Source organism: Curcuma longa, chromosome 8 (assembly GCF_044706935.1).
Source record: "Curcuma longa cultivar G26 ecotype Majalengka, Jawa Barat chromosome 8, ITB_CL_G26_1.1, whole genome shotgun sequence".
NCBI lineage: Eukaryota > Viridiplantae > Streptophyta > Magnoliopsida > Zingiberales > Zingiberaceae > Curcuma > Curcuma longa.
This window is the reverse complement of record NC_133868.1, coordinates 4,722,891-4,744,964: the sequence shown is the minus strand read 5'-3', so window position 1 is coordinate 4,744,964 and position 22,074 is coordinate 4,722,891. Positions and strand designations below refer to the sequence as shown.

The 22,074-nt window shown below is 35.7% G+C and overlaps 2 protein-coding genes across 2 annotated transcripts in view; one reads left to right on the top strand and one right to left on the bottom strand.

Moving 5' to 3' along the window:
- Window positions 1-21,618, bottom strand: part of LOC141833581 (anaphase-promoting complex subunit 7) — a 52,419-nt gene extending 30,801 nt beyond the window's left edge. The window contains exons 1-2 of the mRNA XM_074721062.1: window positions 21,493-21,618; window positions 21,079-21,147 (exon numbers count right to left, since the gene is read on the bottom strand). Coding sequence (XP_074577163.1) covers window positions 21,079-21,147; window positions 21,493-21,561 — 138 coding nt within the window. The 5' untranslated portion in view covers window positions 21,562-21,618. The remainder of the gene's footprint in view (window positions 1-21,078; window positions 21,148-21,492) is intronic.
- On the top strand, window positions 9,769-16,829 carry LOC141833715 (two-component response regulator ORR3-like). Its single transcript, XM_074721207.1, has 5 exons — window positions 9,769-9,940; window positions 12,337-12,416; window positions 15,921-15,998; window positions 16,153-16,223; window positions 16,383-16,829. The coding sequence occupies exons 1-5, from the start codon at window positions 9,856-9,858 to the stop codon at window positions 16,573-16,575; spliced, it is 507 nt and encodes a 168-aa protein (XP_074577308.1). The 5' UTR covers window positions 9,769-9,855; the 3' UTR covers window positions 16,576-16,829.
- Window positions 21,619-22,074: the final 456 nt, after the last annotated feature.

Below are 22,074 nucleotides of genomic sequence, written 5' to 3'. Positions count from 1 at the left end.
AATTAAGAATTTTATTAGAGATTTTTAAAAAAATATTTATTTATGAAATTATCAAATTCAATGAGTTATAGGGATTTTTCTATATTTTTTATTATTCTTTTATTGTTTGGCACGTCTAACCCGTAGCCCATCTTGGGTTGGGTGAGTTAGAGATTTCATGGCTTAACTAATTTAGATTTCTTGGAGAGGATCACTTTCTCGATTTCCTCTTTGGTTAGTCTCTTCTTCTTCTTGAATAATATTTGGACTAGGTTGACCAATTCGGTGACGATTTCATCGTCATCTTCTAACTCTGATTCATCTGATTGTGGTTCAGCGTGAAATTTGATCTTTTTCTTTAGTTTACCTACAAACAAGGTTGTATCTTTCTTGGTCTGTCTTGCATTAGTCTATTCATGTAATTTAAGTTCTGAGAACAATTCATCGAGTTTGATTTTAGAGAGGTCCCGCAAAATCTTATAAGCATCGATCATCGATGCTTACAAAGAGTTTCTCAGGAATGCTTTTAGAGCATACCTTACAACATCCTTATTTTCCACACGTTGGCTGATAGCATGTAGGTCATTGAGGATGTTCTAAATCCTTGCATGTAGTTGGGTAGCCGTTTCTCCATCCTACATTATTATATTTTATAATTTATTTAGTAATATATCTCTTTTACATACCTTAGCATCGGATGTCTCTTTGTGTAGTTCAATTAGCTTCTCCAATAGATCCTTTATGCTAATGAACAGACCGACGCTACTGAGCTCCTCTTTGGTTAGACTGCATTAGAGGGGTCTATGTGGCTTTGGCATCTGCCTCGATCTTGTTAGTACCGATGGAATCAAAATATCTCCACAATGGTATGATATTGTCCACTTTGAACCTAAGCCTATGTTGGAAGGCCTGGGCGAGGCTGGTTTGACCAAGCTGTTTGAATGCTTCTTGAGTCAAAATAGTAATCGTTGATAGGTCCAGGTGCCCTTGTGCTCCTGAATCCAAGTGAGAAGTTAGGACTATGAGTGCTCCCGAGTCCTAGTAGGAAGGTAGGGGCAGTAGAGTGAGCGCCGAGTTGGTTGAGTACTCCAAGTGTCGAGCCACTGAATACTCTGGAGTCAAGTCACCGAGTACTCTTGAGTGGAGATTGAGTGCCTCTGAGTCGCTGCTGAGTGGTTGAGTCACCGAGTACGAAGTTCTGTGTGAAGTCACTCGACTACCCAAATTAGGAAGAAGTGTGTCTAATTGTCGAGTGGAATGACGAACGCCAAGTCGCGTTCAGCGTAGTCTTCTTAAAACAGATTCGCCCTACCTCCGGATATGCTTCGATATTATCGTGAGTTGTCGTTTCCCAAGAAACAAGTCATCCAAGTCAACTGAGTTCTCCCATGTTGAGACGCAAGTCATCTGACTACCAAAGGATGAGTACCAACTCGCCGAGTTGGCCAAGTACTCTGAGTGTTGAATCGACCGAGAACTAAGAGCGCTGAGTTGCAAAGTGCAGGTGCTCGGAGGAGATGCCAAGTGGTCAATTTTCCTAAGTGTCAAGTTGGGAGAGAAGCCACCCGACTGCCAAGTGAAATTGAATTCATTTCAATTATCTGCCTAGGCCTTCCAACAGATAAGTTGAAGTTAAATTTGTTTCAATTCAACAATTCCCCTTGTAATCTCCAACAATAAGATTGTCCAACAATCTTAAAATAGACTTAGTTCTGTTGAGATAATCATGAAAAGTGTTGAGGTGTCACAAACTCATCACGTGAAGATCGCCTCCGCCCCAATTGAAAATGTTCTAATCAACTATGGGGAAAAGTTAGAGAAGTTCACTAGATTGAACTTCAAGCGGTAGCAGCAGAAGATGTTCTTCTACCTGACCACACTAAATTTAGCTCGGTTCTTGATTGAGGAACCTCCCAAGCCAGTTGAGGATGTGATTGATGTCTAGACCATCAGTGCAATGGAGACATGGACTCATTCTGAGTTCTTATGCTGAAACTACATCCTCAATTACCTTGTTGACTCATTGTATGATGTGTATAACATGATGAGAACGGCTAAGGAGTTGTGAGACCCCTAGATAAGAAGTACAAAACAGAGGATGCAGGGATCAAGAAGCTCATCTTGGGCAAATTCCTGAGCTATAAGATGATTGATTCTAAGACGGTGATTAGACAAGTCAAAAGCTTCAGGTGATTCTACACGAGATTCACTCAGAAGACATGGTTATGAGTGAAACCTTCTAGGTGGCTATTATCATTGAAAAACAACCTTCAGGTTGGAAGGACATCAAGAACTACCTGAAACATAAGTGGAAGGAGATGAACGTGGAAGAAGAACTCATTGTTAGACTTCACATTGAGGAAGATAATAAGAGTTCAAAGAGAAAGTTGTTATCACAAATCTTCAAAGTGCATAAAGTCAAAGAAAAAGCATGAGGCCAACCTGAATAAGGGACAATAAATGGACGACCTCTGTGCCATAATCTCCGAGCTGAACCTGATGGGTTCAAACTCACGACAATGGTGGATCGATATAAGTGTCACACATATGTGTGCTGCAACAAGGAACTGCTCTACAACTTCAAAGAAGTCAATGGGGATAAGCTATTCATGAGGCACTCAACAACCTCGGACATCATGGGCCAAGGAAAAGTAGTGTTGAAGATGACCTTGGACAAGGAGCTCACTCTGAACAATGTGTTGTATGTTCTAGAGGTTTAGAAGAATCTAGTGTCCGGATCACTTTTGAGCAAGCATGACTTTCACATTATTTTTGAGTCAAACAAGGTTGTACTATCCAAGAATGAATGTTTGTAGAAAAATATTTGTAGAAAAGGGTTATGTAACTGATGGACTGTTTAAACTCAATGTAATGGTCATTAGGCCCACAGTTAATAAAAATGAAAGTTCTTCCACTTATATGTTTGAGTCTTCATGTTTGTGGCATGGTAGATTAGGACATATTAACTATGATGTGATGTATAGATTAATTAGCATGTAAAGCATACCTACATTCCACCTTGACCTGAAACACAAGTGTGAGACTTGTGTTGAAGTAAAAATGACAAGGTCATCCTTTCAACACATTGAAAGAAGCAATGAATCACTCCGCCTAATCCATACCGACATTTGCAACCTTAAGGGTACACCGACATGTGGTGGGAATAAGTACTTCATCACTTTTGTTGATGATAATACAAAATATTATTTTATATATCTTCTCAAAAGTAAGGATGAAACTATAGAAAAATTTATTCTGTATAAAAATGAGATTGAAAACGAACTTAATTAAAAAGTTAAGGTGATTCAAAGTGATTAAGGCTGTGAATATGTATCACCATTCACTGAGTTGTGTGTTAAACATGAGATCAAATACGAAACAATAGCTCCCTATACTTCTCAGTAAAATGGTGTTGTTGAGCGAAAAAATCGTATTCTGAAAGAGATGTCGAATACTCTTCTATTAAACTTTAAACTGCCAAAGTACATATGGGGGGGAAGTTATATTAACAACTAATTACCTTTTGAATAAGGTGCCCTAAAAGAAAATAGATAAAAGTTCTTATAAGTTATAGAATGAAAGATAATCATCCTATAAATATTTACAATGTGGGGGTGTCTAGATAAAGTTTTGGCATCAGATCAAAAAATGATCAACATAAGGTCAAAACTGTTGATTGCATATTTATTAAATATGCGCATAACAACAGTGCCTATAAGTTCCTTGTGTATGAATCTCAAATACCAGAAATACATAAGAACTCGATTATTGAATTAAAAATGTCTTGTTCTTCGAATAGGTGTTTCCATATAAAACCCGAGAGGATGCTAGTTCTTTAAAACATACATATTGAAACATAAGAAGAGTAAGATGATGATGAACCAATTGAAGTTAAGCTCCGACGGAGTAAAAGAACTCAGGTGAAAAAATCTTTTGGAATGAATTTTATCACTTTCATGTTGGAAAGTGATCCCCCAAATTACTCAAAAGTAGTAAGCTCTTCTGAGGGGTCTTAATGGAAAGAGACAATTACATTTGAGATTGTATTTATCTTATAAAACCACACTGGAAACTTGTGGATTTTTCTCAGGGAAGTAAACCATTAGGGTACAAGTGGATTTTTAAGAAGAAGATAAAATCAGATAACATGATTAATAAGTACAAGGTCAGATTGGTAGTTAAAGGTTACTTACAATGAGAATGTCATGATTACTTTGATATATATTCTCCATATCGAGAATAACTTCCATTAGAGCGTTGTCAGTGATTGTTGCTCTATGGAATCTAGAAATTCATTAGATAAATATAAAGACAACATTTCTAAATGGGGATTTAGAAGAGGAAATCTATATGAAGCAATTTGAAGGGATTTCTGTGCCAGAAAATAAAAATAAGGGTTGCAAATTGGTGAGTTGTTATATGGCTTGAAACAAGCGCTAAAACAGTGGCATGAGAAATTTGATAAAGCCATGAAGGAAAGTGAATTTAAAATCAATAAATGTGCTAAATGTGTCTACATAAAAGCCACAAAAATGATTATCTTATCTTATGGCTATATATAAATGATATACGTATCATTGGGAGTAATGATAAGATAATCAAATCCATTAAATATATGTTGAACTCAAGATTTAATATGAAAAATATGAGCATAGCTAATCTGATTCTAGGAATTAAGATTCTTAGAATATCAGAAGGACTTGTTCTGAGTCAGTCTAATTATGTGGATAACATGATTGAAAAATTCACTAAAGGTAATACTACATTAACATGGATTTCAATAGATATGAGTCAACATCTATTAAAAAATCGAGGAGAGAGTATCTCTCAGATAGAGTACTATAGAGCAATTCAAAGTCTGATGTACCTGATGAGTTGAATATGACTAGACTTAGCCTACGTAATGAGTAAACTGAGTAGATACACGAGTAATCTCAATGTTGAGCACTAGAAAGGGATAATAAGAGTATTGAGATACTTAAGGTATACTCGTGTTTATGAACTGCACTATACGAAAAATCCTATTGTGATCGAAGGATATAGTGATGCAAGTTGGATATTCGACATGAATGATTCTAAGTTTAGGAGTGGATATGTATTCACTTTGGGAGGTGCAGCCATTCATGAAAATCTTTTAAGCAAACCATAATAACTAGATCAACGATGGAATATGAGTTTATAGCTCTTGACAAATGTGATGAAGAGGTTGAATAACTACAACAATTCTTAGAAGACGTTCCTAGATGGTCGAAATCTATATCAACAATTTACATATATTGCGATTGTCAATCAACAATTGGCTGAGCACATAGCCATCTGTATAATGGTAAGTCTAGATATATATATCGTAGACACAATACCATTAAACAACTACTCTCAACGGAAGTTATCACTGTTAACTATATAAATTTAAAGGATAACCTAGTAGATCCGTTCAACAAAGAATTAAACAGAGAGTTAGTTGTAAATTCATCGTGAGAGATGGGCTTGATGCCAATGGAAAATATTGGTGCAAATGAAACCCAACCTATGCAGACTGGAGATCCTAAGAATTAGGTACAATGGGACAATCTAACTGTACCGACTAAGTGGGGGAACTACCCAATAAAAGGATAGAGGTTAAGCATATGATTTTTTAATGATCTAGTAGAGTAATTTGGAATACTCTTGAGAGATCACATATGTGAGATAGAAGTGAGGTCGCTTCGAAAAGAATTGGAAGCACAATTCTTAGAACTTCTCATAAAAGCGTATGCGTCCATGGCCAAAAACGAACACACCCATAGAACTGAGTTGTATCAGGGAGAGTCTTAGGTTAGATATGTCAATATTTACATACACAATAGAATAATTTAAGGACATTGTGTCTACTGTCAGTCCATATAAATATATCTTCACAAGGAAAAGTTTTAAAGGATAAACCTACCTATTTTATACTTGACTCAACTGCTGAATGCCATCACACACCCTATTTTCATTCATGTGGGGGATTGTTAGAAATGTGAATGGAAAAGGTGGATGGAAGGAAGAGAGTTCATGGGATTTTAGTCCCACATTGAGAGTTTTATGGCTAAATGGTTAGTTTATATTGTTGCATAAGAATGTATGTTGAGAACAAATGCATGGGGAGAGACTTTGACACGTGGGTACACAGGGGGTGGGGTGTAGATCTAGGGCTTGGAGTACACTGAACATAGTTGACTTGTGTGCGAGCACGACCTGTACAGGTCGAATGTTAGATTGGTTAAGGCAAAATTTACCTAAGTGAATTAACCAATTTTTGCCAATTGAATCTTATTTTTGCTACTTGCTCAAGAGTGTAACGAAAGAATTAATCATATGATTAATCGTGAATTCGTAATCGGCTGATTATTGATGGTTGACGATAGCATTTTGATTCGGACATTAAAAGTCATAAATGACCTTTACTCGGTTGTTTAACACAGTCAAAAGGGAGGCACTCATATATAAGGAGGCTAAATATTGAGTATAAGGAGTAAAATCTATAGCAAAAATATCTCCATCCACCTGCGTTTCCCCTCGATCTCATTCTCTTTGTCATGCATCTCTTACTCGACAAAATACCCGTGATAACATTCAGGTACTTCTCTGTTCGCTGTGACCACTAGTGCTTGGTGTGAATCGTGGTTTGCCGTTGTATCTTAGAAAACAAACGACCCACGACAATCTCAAAGCACAACCGGAGATGAGGTGAATCTGTTTTAAAGAGACTGCATTGAATGTAGATCTCGACTTTCCACTCGGCGGTTGGGCACGCTTCTTCCCAATTCCAGGTAGTCAGGCGACTTCACACCCGACTTGGTACTTGATGACTCGACCACTCAACATCAACCCGGAGGTACTCAACCTCCACTCAGGAGTACTCGACAACTTGGCTCTCAGAGTACTCAGTGACTCGACACTTAGAGTACTCGATCGACTTGACACTCATTCTACTGCTCCTGCCTTCCCACTATGACTCGAGAGCATTCGGAGTCCCGACTTCCCACTCAAATTTGGGAGCACTGGAGCACTTGGACCTATCAATGAATACTATTTTGACTCGGGAAGCATTCAAACAACTCGGTCAAACCAAACCCCCACCCCCCCCCCCCCTTGAGATTATCTGCTTAGACCTTCCAATAGATAAGTTGAAGTTGAATTCGTTTTAATCTAGCAATTTCGCTTGTAATCTTCGACAACAAGATTGTCCAACAAAAAAATTACATATATCACCATAAATTCATAATACATAATCCAATTTTTTTTTAAAAAAATCTTTTTTAACCTACGGGCCAACCTGAGCCTGCCACGGGTCGGCCCGCCTAGACTAGCAACCTACATAGGGTAGCCCGTTTAGATCGCTTTTACATGAGTTGATAAAATTTAATTTAGTGATGATACTAAAGAATAAATTATTAATTAATGATGAAAAGATTATAATTTAGTATTATCATCAATATTTTTAACCATGTGACTTAAGCTGACTAATCTTGTAATAAAACTTTTGTTTCCAAAACTTTTGGTGATATCATGGTTTAGTGACAAAAGCTATTTGTCACTAATACACATTTTTTTATAAAGTTAATTGATTAGGTGTGAATAGCCCCTCAAAATGCCACATTAGTACATTAGTGAAAATCTTAAGGTGTTAGGATCACACATAAGACAACAAATCAAGGGACCCACTTGCTTTGACACCCTTATAGTGATGACTCAATTGTTTTCTTTGCTTTAAATTGTTTTCTTCTTTCTTTGTTGTTTTTAGAAGACCAAACATTATTCTAAGATTTCTCTTATGCTTCTTTTACCATATGAAAGTCATTTGAAACTAGATATTGTCACATAATTCTTGCAAAACTATAATCGTTGTCATTAATGGCAATCAATTTAAGCTTGTTTGGCAATGACCTATTTCTGGCTTAGTTTTGGTAGTTCAGTTGCATTTCTTCTTTTCTTATATTTTTTTTCATCTAATATTTGAGCAAATAGGTTGATTCAGATATGTCTCATGCTTTGATCTTGTTTTTGAATAATTAATCCCTTTTCTTTGCTTATCTCTACATAAAATAGATGATGAAAGCTTTGCTTTTGGTCACATTAAATAGAATCCAAACTAATCCATAATACTGTAAAGATTTATCAAAGAAGAAAACAATGAACAATGATGAATTTTGAGTAATTCTTATACTATTTATAGAGATCAAGTTGAAAATAAGATTCCTCCAACCACACCAATTTACCAATTACTATTGTGTAAATTTTATTTTGACTTTTTATTCTTAAATTATATATTCATACAAATTATTGTGTTGTTCTTCAATAGTATATTTATAATCTTTTGTATTACATGAACCCTCAACTAACTTATCATTTAAGATCCAACTTAACTCTATTTCATCCCAAGTGAGTTTTGGCAAATTTTGCTTAAAGTATTTGGTCTGACTCCTATTTAAGTGTGATATATATTGGTCTACATCTGACAGATATGGTCACATAAACCATTGTGAATTCTCTGCATCAGGAACAGTATATTAATGCAAATCATGATGAAGACATTATCAGAGCAAGAACATCCTTCAAGATTTTTTTTAAACATCAATTCACAAAATAGGCAGAAAAATAATACTGAGTTTACTTTATTCTCTAATGCAAGAAAGAAAAGAAAAAGAAAAAGAGAATAATTTAAAGGGAAGAAAAGAGAGAGAGGAAAAAGAAATTCATTCTCCTATTTATCCTATATTCTTCAGTGAAGAAAGAGACAAGAAGAGAGATTCTACATTTCTACTTCAAATTTGAATTCATAAAACAACATAACAAATAATATATATTCTCTTTTTTAATTTAATTTTATAACAGTAACTAGACTATACTGCATTTGCAGGCTCTTCATACTGTTATCTATCATCAAGTACTCTGCAAGATCTCCAAAACTATGACTCACTGACTTGATACTCTAGTGAAACCTTCATCCTTCATCCTTCATCCTTCATCCTCATCTTCATCTTCATCTTTGATGATGAATGTATCTTTGTTCTGCAAAACATTCATGGCTGGCTGGTGACAGTGTGGCAGATGGAGTTGAGTGGCATGAAATCAGAGAGAAGAGAGGGTGACAGGGATTAAAGGACAGGAGGGCCATTCTTGCTGTCTGCACCCACTCTGGGACAAGGGAACCAATCCAAGATCTCAAGGATCTGGCTATGTCTCCATTGTGGTAGGTCCAATGATCATTCACCTCTTAACCTAAATCACCTCTTTCAGTTTAGATTCGATAATACAACACTGCAAATTACATCTGAGAGGAATTGCGTGCAGTTTTTTGCGGATTTATCTGTGTTTTTCATCTGATTCTTCGTTGTTATGGAAAATGAAAATTTTACACTAAGCAAATGCAAAAAAAAAAAAAAAAAAAGTGGGGGAAAAGTGGCCGAGAAAGGTCAATATCTCAAATCCCAAACAGAAATAGCAATAGATTCTGTCCCCGACAACCAAATCTAATAAAGAAATCTATCCTTTCCACCTTGAACAAGCCTATTCATGCCCAACAGCAAACAGGCTTTCTCTCCTATGAACTCACTACACGCTGCTCATCTGGTAATATCATCGGGACAGCAGCCAGGGAATATGGAAAATTGCAGCCGTTGGGGTCCTGCTTTCACGCCATTCTTTCCTCTGCTCATTCGACCGCTCACAAGAGAACACAAACGCACATCCGCCGTCACTGTCACTGCAAATTAAAATACTACGTCGGGAAATTGGAAGGGCGGAGAGAGAGAGAGAGAGAGAGAGAGGGGATGGAAGAGGGAGGTGAAGAAAGGAGAGAGAGAGGAGGCCGGCAAACCTAACAGTGGTGGTGATGATGGAGGACGAGGGATGAGAGTGCTGGTGGTGGATGACTCCCCCGTGGACAGGAAGATAGCGGAGATGCTGCTCAAGAAGAATGGAGGGATGTTTGAGGGTAAGTGGCCTCTTGCCCTGTTTCACCAATCTAGATCTGTGCCTTCACTCATGTTCCTTGAATCCTTTTTCTTTGGTGTTAAGTAATGTTTCTGATGTGATGTTTGTTCCTGAGGTGTGTTTTTTTCCCTTTAGATGGCGTTTCTAATTCAACTTGTGTGATTCCATGTTGTTGCTGATCTATTGTTTTTGGATGCCTGAATTTGTTAGTGCTCTTACTGATAATCTCTCAGTCTTAATAATGCATATGCAGAGTAACCTAGACAGCTATGTGTACTGATCAAACAGCACAACAAGTTTATATTGCAAAAGTAGTTAAATAGAGAATTTAGAAGGGAAAAGAATGAAATGGAGGTATGAACTTTTCCTAAGGTAAATTGCTTGCTTTTGTGAGGGTTGATCGAGCAATTTTTCCCAAAGATACAATTGGTAGATACTATGCCCTTTGCGAGTAATTCTGTAGATGGTGACGACATTGAGATTGCTTCTAGTGTTGAGAAATGATTTTTTTTTATAAAAAAGAGTGAAGGAAAGAATCCTTTTGTACAAGTTAGAGAATTAATTTTTTGACAAATTCTCCGAACCGTGCCTAAAGTACCTGAAAAATGTCCCCTAGTTTTGAAATCCCCAAACAATGTTCCTTTTTGAAGTGTAGTTCCCAAAATTTCCCTCCAAATTGGTGACTTCAAAAGTAGAAAATTTACCAAACTACCAATGAGAGTGATGCCCATATAAAAAATATTTTTGAATTTAAATTATGGGTCTTTAAGACCTTTTAACTAAAAGTACTTGAAGGTCAATGAAGATCATAGATGAACTCCTAGCCTTTGTTGGAAGACATTTGTTGTTTAGACATTACTTATTTGAGTAGTTTAAGATTATTAAGTAATTTTGACAAGTATTTGACAATTTCTATACAATGAAAATTATAAACCATGACCAAATCTAGGTTAATGGCCCGAAGCAATTTGAGTAATTTCCATTGAACATAGATAATCTAGTACTTTTGACCAAAAGTACTTAATGGCCCAAAGCAATGCATTTCAAGTGAAAAAATAATTTTTTCATGTAGATCTTGCTCTCACGAATTTGTTGGTATCCTTATTTGTCCAAAATGATAAAATTTTGGTTGTAAAAGTTTTAAAAGAAAATAAATTAATTTTGTGAAAAAAGGCATTTTGGGTGTAAAAGGAGTAGGTGAGAGAATTTTAGAAAGTGTGAGGCCTGTTTTGGGATTCTAGAAACATAAGGGTGCTGTGTAGAAAATATTTTAGTTTTGGAGTTACCCTTTTGAGGAGGGGCATTTTGAGCACATCAAGTGTGGTTGAGGAGGGCCATTTTGGAGGCTCACTTATTTAATAAGCTCCTTTACAGTTTGTTAGTGCAATGTGAAATCAGAATGTTATTGTTGTTGCATTAGCCGCATTTGCCGCATATATCCAGCGATAGTAATTTTAGTCTACTGGTTTTCCAACATTCTCCCATAAAATTTTAAAAATAATTAATCAAATAAAAGAAATTCTTTTGCTTACTGCATATACCATACAAGCAACGAGGTATTCTACAAAATTACTAAACATAGTGTTAGAAATTTTATATATGCTTAGACATGGTAAAAGAAAATTTGGCATGCGTTTATGCATAAAAGATCATCTGCTTATATCTTGATTTTTATACGAAGATATAAAGATTGTGCATGTTCATAGTTGTAGCCATATAAATATATTACATGTAGCGAAGTCCTAATCAAGGATGTATATAGAGCTATGCTCTTCCTATCCTCTAAGAAGGCATATTAAATAATAATCATAAGGATGGGGCTGGAGTTGAACTCCAAACACCATTATGTTTTGTTAGTTTTTCTTTTATGTACTGCCACAAATTAATTTGTTAAAGCCAATTTAATCTCTTTCAAGGGATCTTCAAACAGCATTTACGTTGATTGGTTTCTTTTTCACTAAACCTTTTTTTGGTCATATTTATTTTGTTAAAAAAATATTATAGTTAGATTATTTTGTACTAAACATTCAAAACAAATTGCTTATTCATGTGCAAATTATCACGACTCACTCAAATGACAGAGGATTGACTCATTAACTTGTGAACTCAAGCAACATTAATTATCGACCAGCATAAATCTCACTTGCATAATTTATTTTTTTCTCATCTATTCCTTTAGTTTACTAATTGTTTCATAGTCGATGAAGTTTTTTTTTCTGTCTATTAAACTCTGCTAGTTGATTTTTTTTTCTAAGTAGAAAAAAGTGGTAAACAAATCTTGACAGAAGAATGATATTCTCATGAAATATTTGGAAAAAAAGAATGTCTGTTTTTCTTTTTCTTTATATGTCTTCAATTAGATTTGCAGATTGCTTAAAATTTCCAGTTCTATTTCAGTTATTCCAGTTGATTCAGGCGTAAAAGCATTGGAAGTTCTTGGCTTGAATGGAGGGAAATCTGAAAGGACCCACATTAATGTAGGTCCAGTTTTTTTTTTCTAACTCATTTTTACTCTCTGATTCTGTATAAATATTGCTATAGAAACACAGTCGATATCTTTGAATTGTTGGTCTAATCTTGCAGTTGTATTAATATGTTTTTTCCTAATGCATGAAAACTGAACTTTTTCCCTTCAAGATGGGTACATTGAATTCAAGGAGAATGCATCCCCACTACATACTTAAAACAGTGCACATTAGTAACAAGGATCTTATGATTAACAAGGAAGAATGTTTATGTGATAGTTTTCCTTTTTCTTGAGAAACAAACATGAAGTGAAAATATAAAAAGATAGTCCAGTGTACGAAGTTCCTACCAATGCGGGATCTCCGGAAGGGTCGGACCACATTGGGTTTATTGTATACAGTCTTACTCTGTATTATAAGAAGTTGTTTCCGCGACTAGAACTGCAGTAATTTTCCATTGCACCAAGGCTCCCTTTCAAGTGATATTATAATGATAAAACATAAAATTTATTACCCAAGGTAGTCTGCATTAGCTATGTATATTGAAGAATGACAAGAGAAAAATTTGGTTTTAAATCCCTAGGTACGTCTGTTCACCAATATGTATATTAATTATCATTAAAATATTACATTAAAACCTTTATAGTGTATCTATTTATAAAACAGACCCTAATACTCCCCTCAAGCCAACTTGAAGACATTATAAAATTTATCTTGTTATAGATATACTCAAACCTTAGACCTCTTATACACTTAGTAAGTTTGCTAACAAATCATTAGAACTAACAAATTATATAACAAGTTTATTGGGTTGGCGCTTTCTTTCTAATAAAGTGATAATCAATCTCTATGTGTATTCTTGTGGAATAGTCGATTAGAAGTTGTGTCTGACAACTTAATTGTCATAATATAATGTGTCCTGCAGTATCATATTCTAATTCAGTTATGAAGAGCTTAGTCTAAATAATTCACATATGGCTAGGGTGATAGTCCAATGTTTTGACTCGTGCATTCGATTTACAAGAGAATCTTTAAGACAAACTCCAGATGATTATGACATGGAACTTTAAGAAAGTGACTAATCACACTTACTGCAAGTGCTTTGATGTTGTAACTTTGATCTTGTAACTAGTTACAACCACTTGCCCTAGCATCAGTTTGATATTAAGATTCATAAAGATGTCTGTTGGCTTAGCTCAAGTACACATTCCAACTGTGAAAAATAAAAATCTACCCTTGAGTGAGTTACTTCTATACCAAGAAAGTATCATAAATCTTCTAGATCTTTACTCTAAAAATGTTGAATGTAAATAAGCTAAGGACACTCCATTTAAAAAATATATATATCAAAAAGGCATCCCATATCTTGAAAATACTTTGTTCTAGCATTGTTGTAGCAAGGTTGGTTAAAACTACTACAATTGGGGTAGCTTTGGATATCTAACCAGCAAAGAAACCATTGAAATAGGTTTGTCAAGGCAAAGAACACTTTACCTGAAGCAATCTTAACCACAGGTGAATGGCCAAGTAATCCACTCAATAAACTCAAGTATATCTCTTAGTCACTAATTGAGCATTTAACTAGAATCAAGATTTGCATCAATTTGCTAGATGTGACTCTGCTGGATAGGAATCTTAGCAACTCAAGTGGTGAGTTGTTCTAGCTAGATCTACTAGCAAAACCTGGATCTACTAGCAAAAAAACACTAGCTGCTGCAAATCCATGAAGCACAGGTCTTCCTAATTAACTCTCCATGTAAATCTTCATAAAGCAAGAAAGGCTGGGAGGAATTGCGATATGTGGCATTAAGGGCACTTTTGAACGAAACTAACTCTTGACCCTCACTGGTGTTGCTGAATGCTTAATGGTGCAACTGATACTTATATTTTTTAAAACTATCTAATCTCGAAATTGATATTGGTTTTGACAATTATGGTTGTGATACACGATCTAAATGGATGAAGGTAGGGTTGGGCATTCTCAATGAGTGAAAAGGATCGAGCAATCGTAGTAGGTCAAAAGAGGATCATCTTGACTCATTGCCACCAAATAATAGTGGTAGGAAGAATGCATGGAGGTTATGATAGGAAATTTATAAATTTGTTTCAAATGGTTGAGGCACTTCACATCGATAAAGACATAGATATAAAAGGTCATTGAGGGTGCAGTGCAAGATAAGTGGGTGTCACATTGTCCTCATACAATCTCATGACAATGAATTATTTTGATCGAAACGTAGATGAGATATGCAGACAAAAAATTGGAGGCAGATTAAAAGCTTACTTGGGTAGGGGAGACTTGGTTGTTGATCTCCTTAGCGGTCTGGCTACATAAATCCTTGATATAAATGCTATTAATTGTACAATTTACACTATATAGTTCATGTGATACTTGTGGTTGGGATGTAAATTAAATAAACATTTTCAGTTTTTTGAAATTTGTATCAAAAACATAAACTATTATGTCTAAACTATGATGTTTTGCATGAAATTTGTTTCTCCTTCTAAATTTAGATCACTTAAATATGCATGTAATTTTTTAAAATTTTTTTAATGCATTTATAAAATTAAACTGCTTAGCATTTAGTTGACTAATGTAGATTTTCAATTGACTTGCTAAGTTGACTGTCATAGTTTTTCAATTAATTGAAGTGTCGTCTGGTCGACTAGTGTAGGGAACTAAATCGATTCGAATGACAAATTTAGCATAGTTTTAGGTATTTAATGATATTTTAAAATTTTTAAAATGCCTTTTTCAACTGTTGATGAGATTATGTAATTTAGAACATTATTATAACATGTTTAGATTAATTCCTATAGTTTCTTAAAATTAAATATTGGCACACTTTTGAAATTTAGGATTATGTTTATGAGTCTTGAAGTGTTGGCATAGCGAATATTTAGAATTATGTTCCACTCTAAGTATGCTTTTTCGTGTATGGTTATATAAGGTTCCTATGCATAGGTTGAATATTCATAACACTACAAGAAGCATGAAGTGGTATAGAGCCCAACATCTCTTATTTAAGGGTTTTTGTTTTAGTGCCTGTGCTATACGTTTAATAATAGAAAAACAAAGTTAGATCTTAAAATCTCTGAGCACATTTTCATTATCATCGACTAATGAATGATCCAAAGCCTATAAGCTTTTTGATCTAAAAGAATATTGTACATCTGAGTAAAACTTTCATGAATATGAAACATGGAATTAACAAAACAATACTTAGGAGACGAATAAAGATGTAAAAAGACTCAATTTTATTATCTTGATTATCTCCCTTATTATCTTTATGTACAATCCTAATTTTCCATGGTATCATGTCATGGTAGAGTCCGAAAATATTATACCTTATCAGTCTACTCTTGAAAGTAGTCCAAAAGATCCCACATCAATGACAACCCCTTTTATGGAGTCTTCCTTTCATTTGAACTTCATAAATGGCATGGTATTTTAGATTTAAGAATATATTGGCAATTTTCCGTGGATGCTTAACAATTATGAATGGTGTTATGCAGGAACAAAAGATCGATATAGTTCTCACTGATTATTTTATGCCACATATGACTGGCTATGACCTTCTTAAGACTGTTAAGGTATGAAGCATCTGTTTTTGGTCATTTTTTTGGCTGGCAATTCTGTTTTAAAGAGATAAGATCCATGTAATTATGGAAATAGTTGCTCGTGGCTTGTTATTGTTGTAGTTTGTTCCTGGACAATTTCATGGATTGTTCAACTTATATTCTGCAGGAGAACAGCAACTTGAGATCCATGCCAGTGGTCATGATGTCATCTGAAAATGATCCTGAAATAATCAGCAGGTAGCTTGTTATTGTTTTCAACTCATTCCATCATATAATGCAATTTTATCAACAAGTGTTTTCCGTATAATCAATAACGAAAACGCGAAAAAGAACCATTATATACTCGAAACCTACTTAAACCCACAATTTTAAGCTGGTTGTGTCTTTTTTGTGCAGCTGCAAAGGCATTGGGGCTGAAGATTTCTTTGTTAAGCCATTTAAACTAAAAGATGTACAGAGGTTACGAACTTACGCAGCAAAGACTCCAATGTGCAAACACGGTACGAAGAGGAAGTTGTCGGTCGATGTGATACCAGAGAACAGCAGTTACGAGTCCTGCCCTCGTGTTCCAAAAGTTGCTGTCGCGTGATTAAATCAAGAAATCCTTTTGTGTTTTTGACAGTTAACCACCACCAGTAATCAGATCTCGAAGTTATATTGTAACTAGAGCCTAACAATGATTATTGATCTCTTACGGTTATTCGTTGTGCTAAGATCTGAAGAAGACCACATGCATGCTACAATTGGTTGAGAATGGAGAGGCAAAGCAGTATTGCAAATTGAGTTTTAGACAACTTGTGGATCATCTGTTATTGCTTTGAAATCTTAGCTTTGATCTTAGTAGTGAATGCTGTGTTGAAATAAGAACATAATAATAGGAAATGTCTGGTAAACTACTTCAGCAAAATGTTCAGGTAGTTTGATGGTTTCATGATTTCACTTGTTCTTTATATATCAGTTTCAATAAACTAGGTATAGCACACACAGCTCCAAAGTATTCTCCTCAGCCCTCACAAAGGTGCTTTCCCATAATCTTGGAGTTTTCTTATGAGATTGATCTTTGGAGGCTACTGAGAAGGATCTTTTGCTGAGTTAGAGTCAGAGAAGACTAAGGAACCTCTGCAACAAGTACAGGCTAGCTTAGGTGAGCACAAGGAGGTTATCTAAGAAGACTACTATAGACGGGAACTGTTTCGATTCTAGTAAGGACTTAACTAGAAAGACTAAAGTCTAGTTCATGGGATTTTGGGATAGAGGGAGCTTGTTGAAAGAGCTCAAGATCAAATAAGCTATGAGATGATCCTAAAGTATAAGATGCTATTATTGAAATATCCCTAGTCATAGTGATTTTGAGATAGGACATTGACTTCATAGTAGGACCAATATATACTATACTATGTTTATGCTAAGTGATATCATGCCTATACATATGGTAATATCTAGAGAAGTGACTTGACATGGTAACCATTTTGGTATATTTCCTAATATTTGTGGTGGCCTCATACAAATGACTGCAACTAGTCCTTAGATGTAGATTACTGTTGTCATCTCTTGTAACACCCGTATTATTTTCCCTATTTTTAGGATTTTTAATTAGATTTAAATTTTCAATAAAGGTCTTTTGGTTAAATGATAGAAGGGAGTTTTGGGAAAATAAAATAGGTGAAAAGATTCGTCTTTGCAAGACGAATCCAACGAAATTTGTTTGGGTCAATTTGGAGGTCGTTTGGTGGCCAAACCAAGCGAACTAAAATTTAATCTGGTTCGATTTGGGAAATTAGACCCGGTTTAATCGGGATTTCTTAAACCCGAAGTTAGGAGTACTGTGCACTCCTATTTATAAAAGAATTTTCGTTTTCTCTCGGCCGCTTCTCTCCGCGCGACCTGCGCCCCCACCGAGCCGCGTCCGCCCGCGCGGACTGCGTCCGCCGCCGCCGATTTCGCCGGCGGAAACCTCGGAACGGACCGAGGAGGGGGCTATAAGAAGAGGCCAAGATCGTCCCAAGCCCTAGCCAACCTCCGCCGCGCCCTTCGCCGCCTTCGTCTGCCCCGATCCAGTGCCGCCGTCGGCGATCCTCTCTTCGCCCGACGCCCTGCTGCCGGCCGCCGCATAGAGACGGAGGCCAACGCCGCCGTGTGAAGACTGAACGCCTCTGCCGCCGGGACGCCATCGCCGAGATCCTTCCCACGCCTCTGCACGAAGAACAGCACCGCCGCTCACCTGGGACTGACGACGCCAGCGTCGCCGACCGCCGTCCAGCCAACACCGACGCCTTCCGCCGGTGCCCAGCCGCGCCACTGCCAAAGCCGTGCTGCCCTGTTCGCGTGGAGAAGACGAAGCAGATTTTAATTAACCAAGATTGATTAATTAAGGTAAGGTTTAATTAGTTAAAGTTAGTTGATTAATTAAATGCTTGGATTAGTTAATTAATGTAAGATCCAATTAATTGATAGTAATCAGATTTTGATTAAGTTAATAGGATAAGTTCGATTGGTTAGGATCATTAGAGGATTAGTTGGTTTGCTAAGTAAATTAAGGTTTGTTAATTGGTAAATTAAATTAGGGTTAATTAATTCAAGTTGATTGCTTAAATAAATAATTATGATTTAATTAGTAATTAATAGTCTGATTAATAATTTGTTGTGATAACTAGTAGTTCACTGCTTTAATAAGTTTAGTAATTAATTAGTATATATTTAAGGGTTAAGCTTGATAATCGATTAATAGTTAATTAAAGTATTGAGATTTAAATAATTAACGGACAATTAATCAAAGGATTAGATTAGGTCAATGATTTCGGTTAAGTTGTAGTTATGATGTTTGTTAGGTCGCACGAAGAAGGCGCTAGAGCACCTCGGAGAGAGTCTTCGATTTCACAAATCTTAGCATTTAAAAGCAGACAAGGTAAGTACATCTCTCACCTGCAGTATGAGTTGTTTCGTTACCTTCGTTATTGTTTCCATGATGTGATTTGATAGAGCATGCATAAAGTATTCCTGCCATGACATCATTTTAAGTTAAAGCATGTGTAAATTGTTTCTTTCCAAATTGCATGATATAAGAAGTATAAGAAAAGTATTTTACTTTATTTTGATGTTGACAAGTACCGGACCGTGAGGTGTCCAAGGGATGGGCTCCATAAGTTGCCCCTAGGCCGCGAGGTGCCTAGTACGCTCTAATCGGCTTCGGTGGCTAGCTACCCCGGACCGGTTAGGGATGCGCGCATTGGTACTTTGTCAGGGCCCAAAGGATGGATGTTTAGTATGTTTACTTATTATGAAATAGTATGTTTTGAAAACCCCCTCACATGTTTAGATACGAACATTCATGCTTGCATTACGAAGTTTTCTATGGTTTTGTGAGTTAGATGATGTACTTACTAAGCATTGCTTATAGTTTGCATTTCCTTATACTGCAGATAAATAAAAGGAAAAGTTTTAGGAAAGAGGAGGCAGCTGGAAAGTGTTTGATGTGTGGTGTTGGCGGAACCGCGGAATAAGATCAAGAATTATATAAATGTTTATTTTATGTCCAAGAATTTATATTTATTTCTTTTGCTTCCGCATGTTAAACAGAAAAAGAAAAGTTTATTTGAGTTATTTTATTTAATGAGTAAAAGTTAAGGAAAGTTTAAGTACGTAACGTCTCCCTACTAGTATAAGAAAGAGGTGGGGCGTTACAATGTCCATAGTGTGTAACATGAACTGAGATCTAAATCAAACCTGGCGATTTAAACCAGCATCATCAGCATAAGTAATTTTTACTGAATATGGAATCCTGAATCAAGATATGCTAATACATAAGGGCATCTTAAAACAAAATATACTGGTAGATAAATGCATTTTCACACAATTTTGTCAATCCTTGAATCTTGGAACTTGTAGAGTTACAAGGATGAATTAGTATGTCAAAATCCATTTAGACATTACTAAGCCATCACCTGCTCACCTTGATTCTCATTTAAGCATATGGTAGGAGCATCATAGATTTGTCTGCCTGAATCTTTCCAATATTGAACCTTAGAAACATAATTGAAAAACTCAAAAGGGTTAGGTTGATGCTTCTGCACAACCTATCAGCTCAAGCCTTCCAACAGTGGTACTTATGTAATATTTTAAAAAGTGCACCTCTCAGATGTCTTAGCCTAATTGATGCAGAACATTAAATATGCCATTAAGCACTTTTTTCAAAAAAAAAAAAACTTGTTGAAGGATCCTCCACTAGTAGAAGACAAGCTTAGTAACACTGAGAAATTAGACTATATTAACTAGGATGCCTAGACACAATCAGTGCTACAATCTTTACAAGTAGATGATCTTACAGTAAGAAAAAAAGTTGATTGAGCAGTAATTGATAATGAATAAGATCTTGGATTTTAATTGAATCACATCTTGTATAAACGATCCCTATTTGAGCTATTCAATTATATCTGTGTTGGACGACTCCTTTCTTGTTTTTACCGAATCCATTTATTAAAACGCTTTACTCCCTTCTCTACATGGTTTTATACAAATAAAATGCTGACTCCTCTAACATTGGTTGGCATGATACTTTCAGACCACGTATTCCACCACAATTCTAAGCTTTAGCTGAATCACTCCCAATAACATATATAGCTCAATCTCTTGCTTTACTGATTTCCAAATTCCAACTATGCTGTAGCACAACTCTCCAGTAGTCATTGTTATGCTGTCTCAGTTGACTATTACACGCACTGTCTCATTACACCTTGATGACCCAATCTGGAAGCTATTGCAGCAACTGCCACCAGTTTTCTCACTTGCTCTCACTATGAACTCAGTTATGGCACATCCACAAGAACATAATATTCATAGCATCCAAGATGGTACAGTGGTATCTATACAAAACTATCCTGATGCGTGATTTATTCATCAATGGCAACAAACAAAGTAAAAAATAATCAAAGTAAATGAGAACTTACCACTTAAAACCACCAGCTTATAGTTTTATACATACTGTAATAAAAGAGTGTCCAAAACCGAAGACTTTGGAGACTACTCATACCAACTAATCGAGACCATAACTTCAGGAGAGAATAATGAATAGAACTAGACAGAGAAGAATACCTACCAAGTTTTCAGCTTTCAGATATGGACTAGCCTCGCTATTTGTCACAGGTGAAGTTACAAGGAAGCAACCCTGTCAAAGTTTAATAAGTAAGTTAAACCAATGATGACCAAGATATATTGGATGACCAGAATAATATTGTCCATGAAAACACAATCTGCATTAACAAAACTCCAGCTTTGCAGTTCGACGGAAAACTTTCACATCAATGGAAAACAAAAAGTAAGCCATCTAGGCTTATGCGCCCCAAATCACAAAGGTAAAACGAACACGAGCGATGCCTCAGAGTTCGAAAACCCAAATTAACAGCAAGTAAACGAAAAAAACTTAACTAGAAAGATGAACATTCAGAAAGAAACTACACGAGGTATTCATTGATGAAGATGAACATTCAGCAAAGCCGATATACTGACGTACCAGCATCTGGGCGGAGCCGAAGAGGCCGTTGTCGAGAAGAGTGGCGATGTGATCTTTGGAAACCTCCATGACTGCGATCCTCTTCTCGAAGCGACTGGGAGCTCGAGGAAGAGGGAGAGAAGGGTTTCGAATTGGATCTGCCTCCGCTCCCACAGGACACCGGAAAAAAACAAAGAATAAAGTGGTTATTTACTAAAACACCCGTATAGATTTGGATATCACATAGAAGATCTTCTTATGTTCAAATAACCGCCGAAACCCCGACCACAAATTTTTGAATTCTTATAATATTTTTATTTACAAATATATATTTCTTTTTCTTTTTCTCTTCTTTTATGTTTTTATTATTACCTTCTATTATAATTTTGCAGGTTTTTATTTTTTATTAAAGGTCTAAATTTAAAAATAAAAATATCTGTGAATTCAGAGTAAAATAATATAAATTTACAATAAATCTGAGTTGTTCATCGTTATTAATAATTTTTTATCAACACTTATTTATGAACTAGAAGATTACAAATTTTAAAAATATAAATAGATTTTGAAAGTCATTATGAATATAAACAATATTATTTTGATATA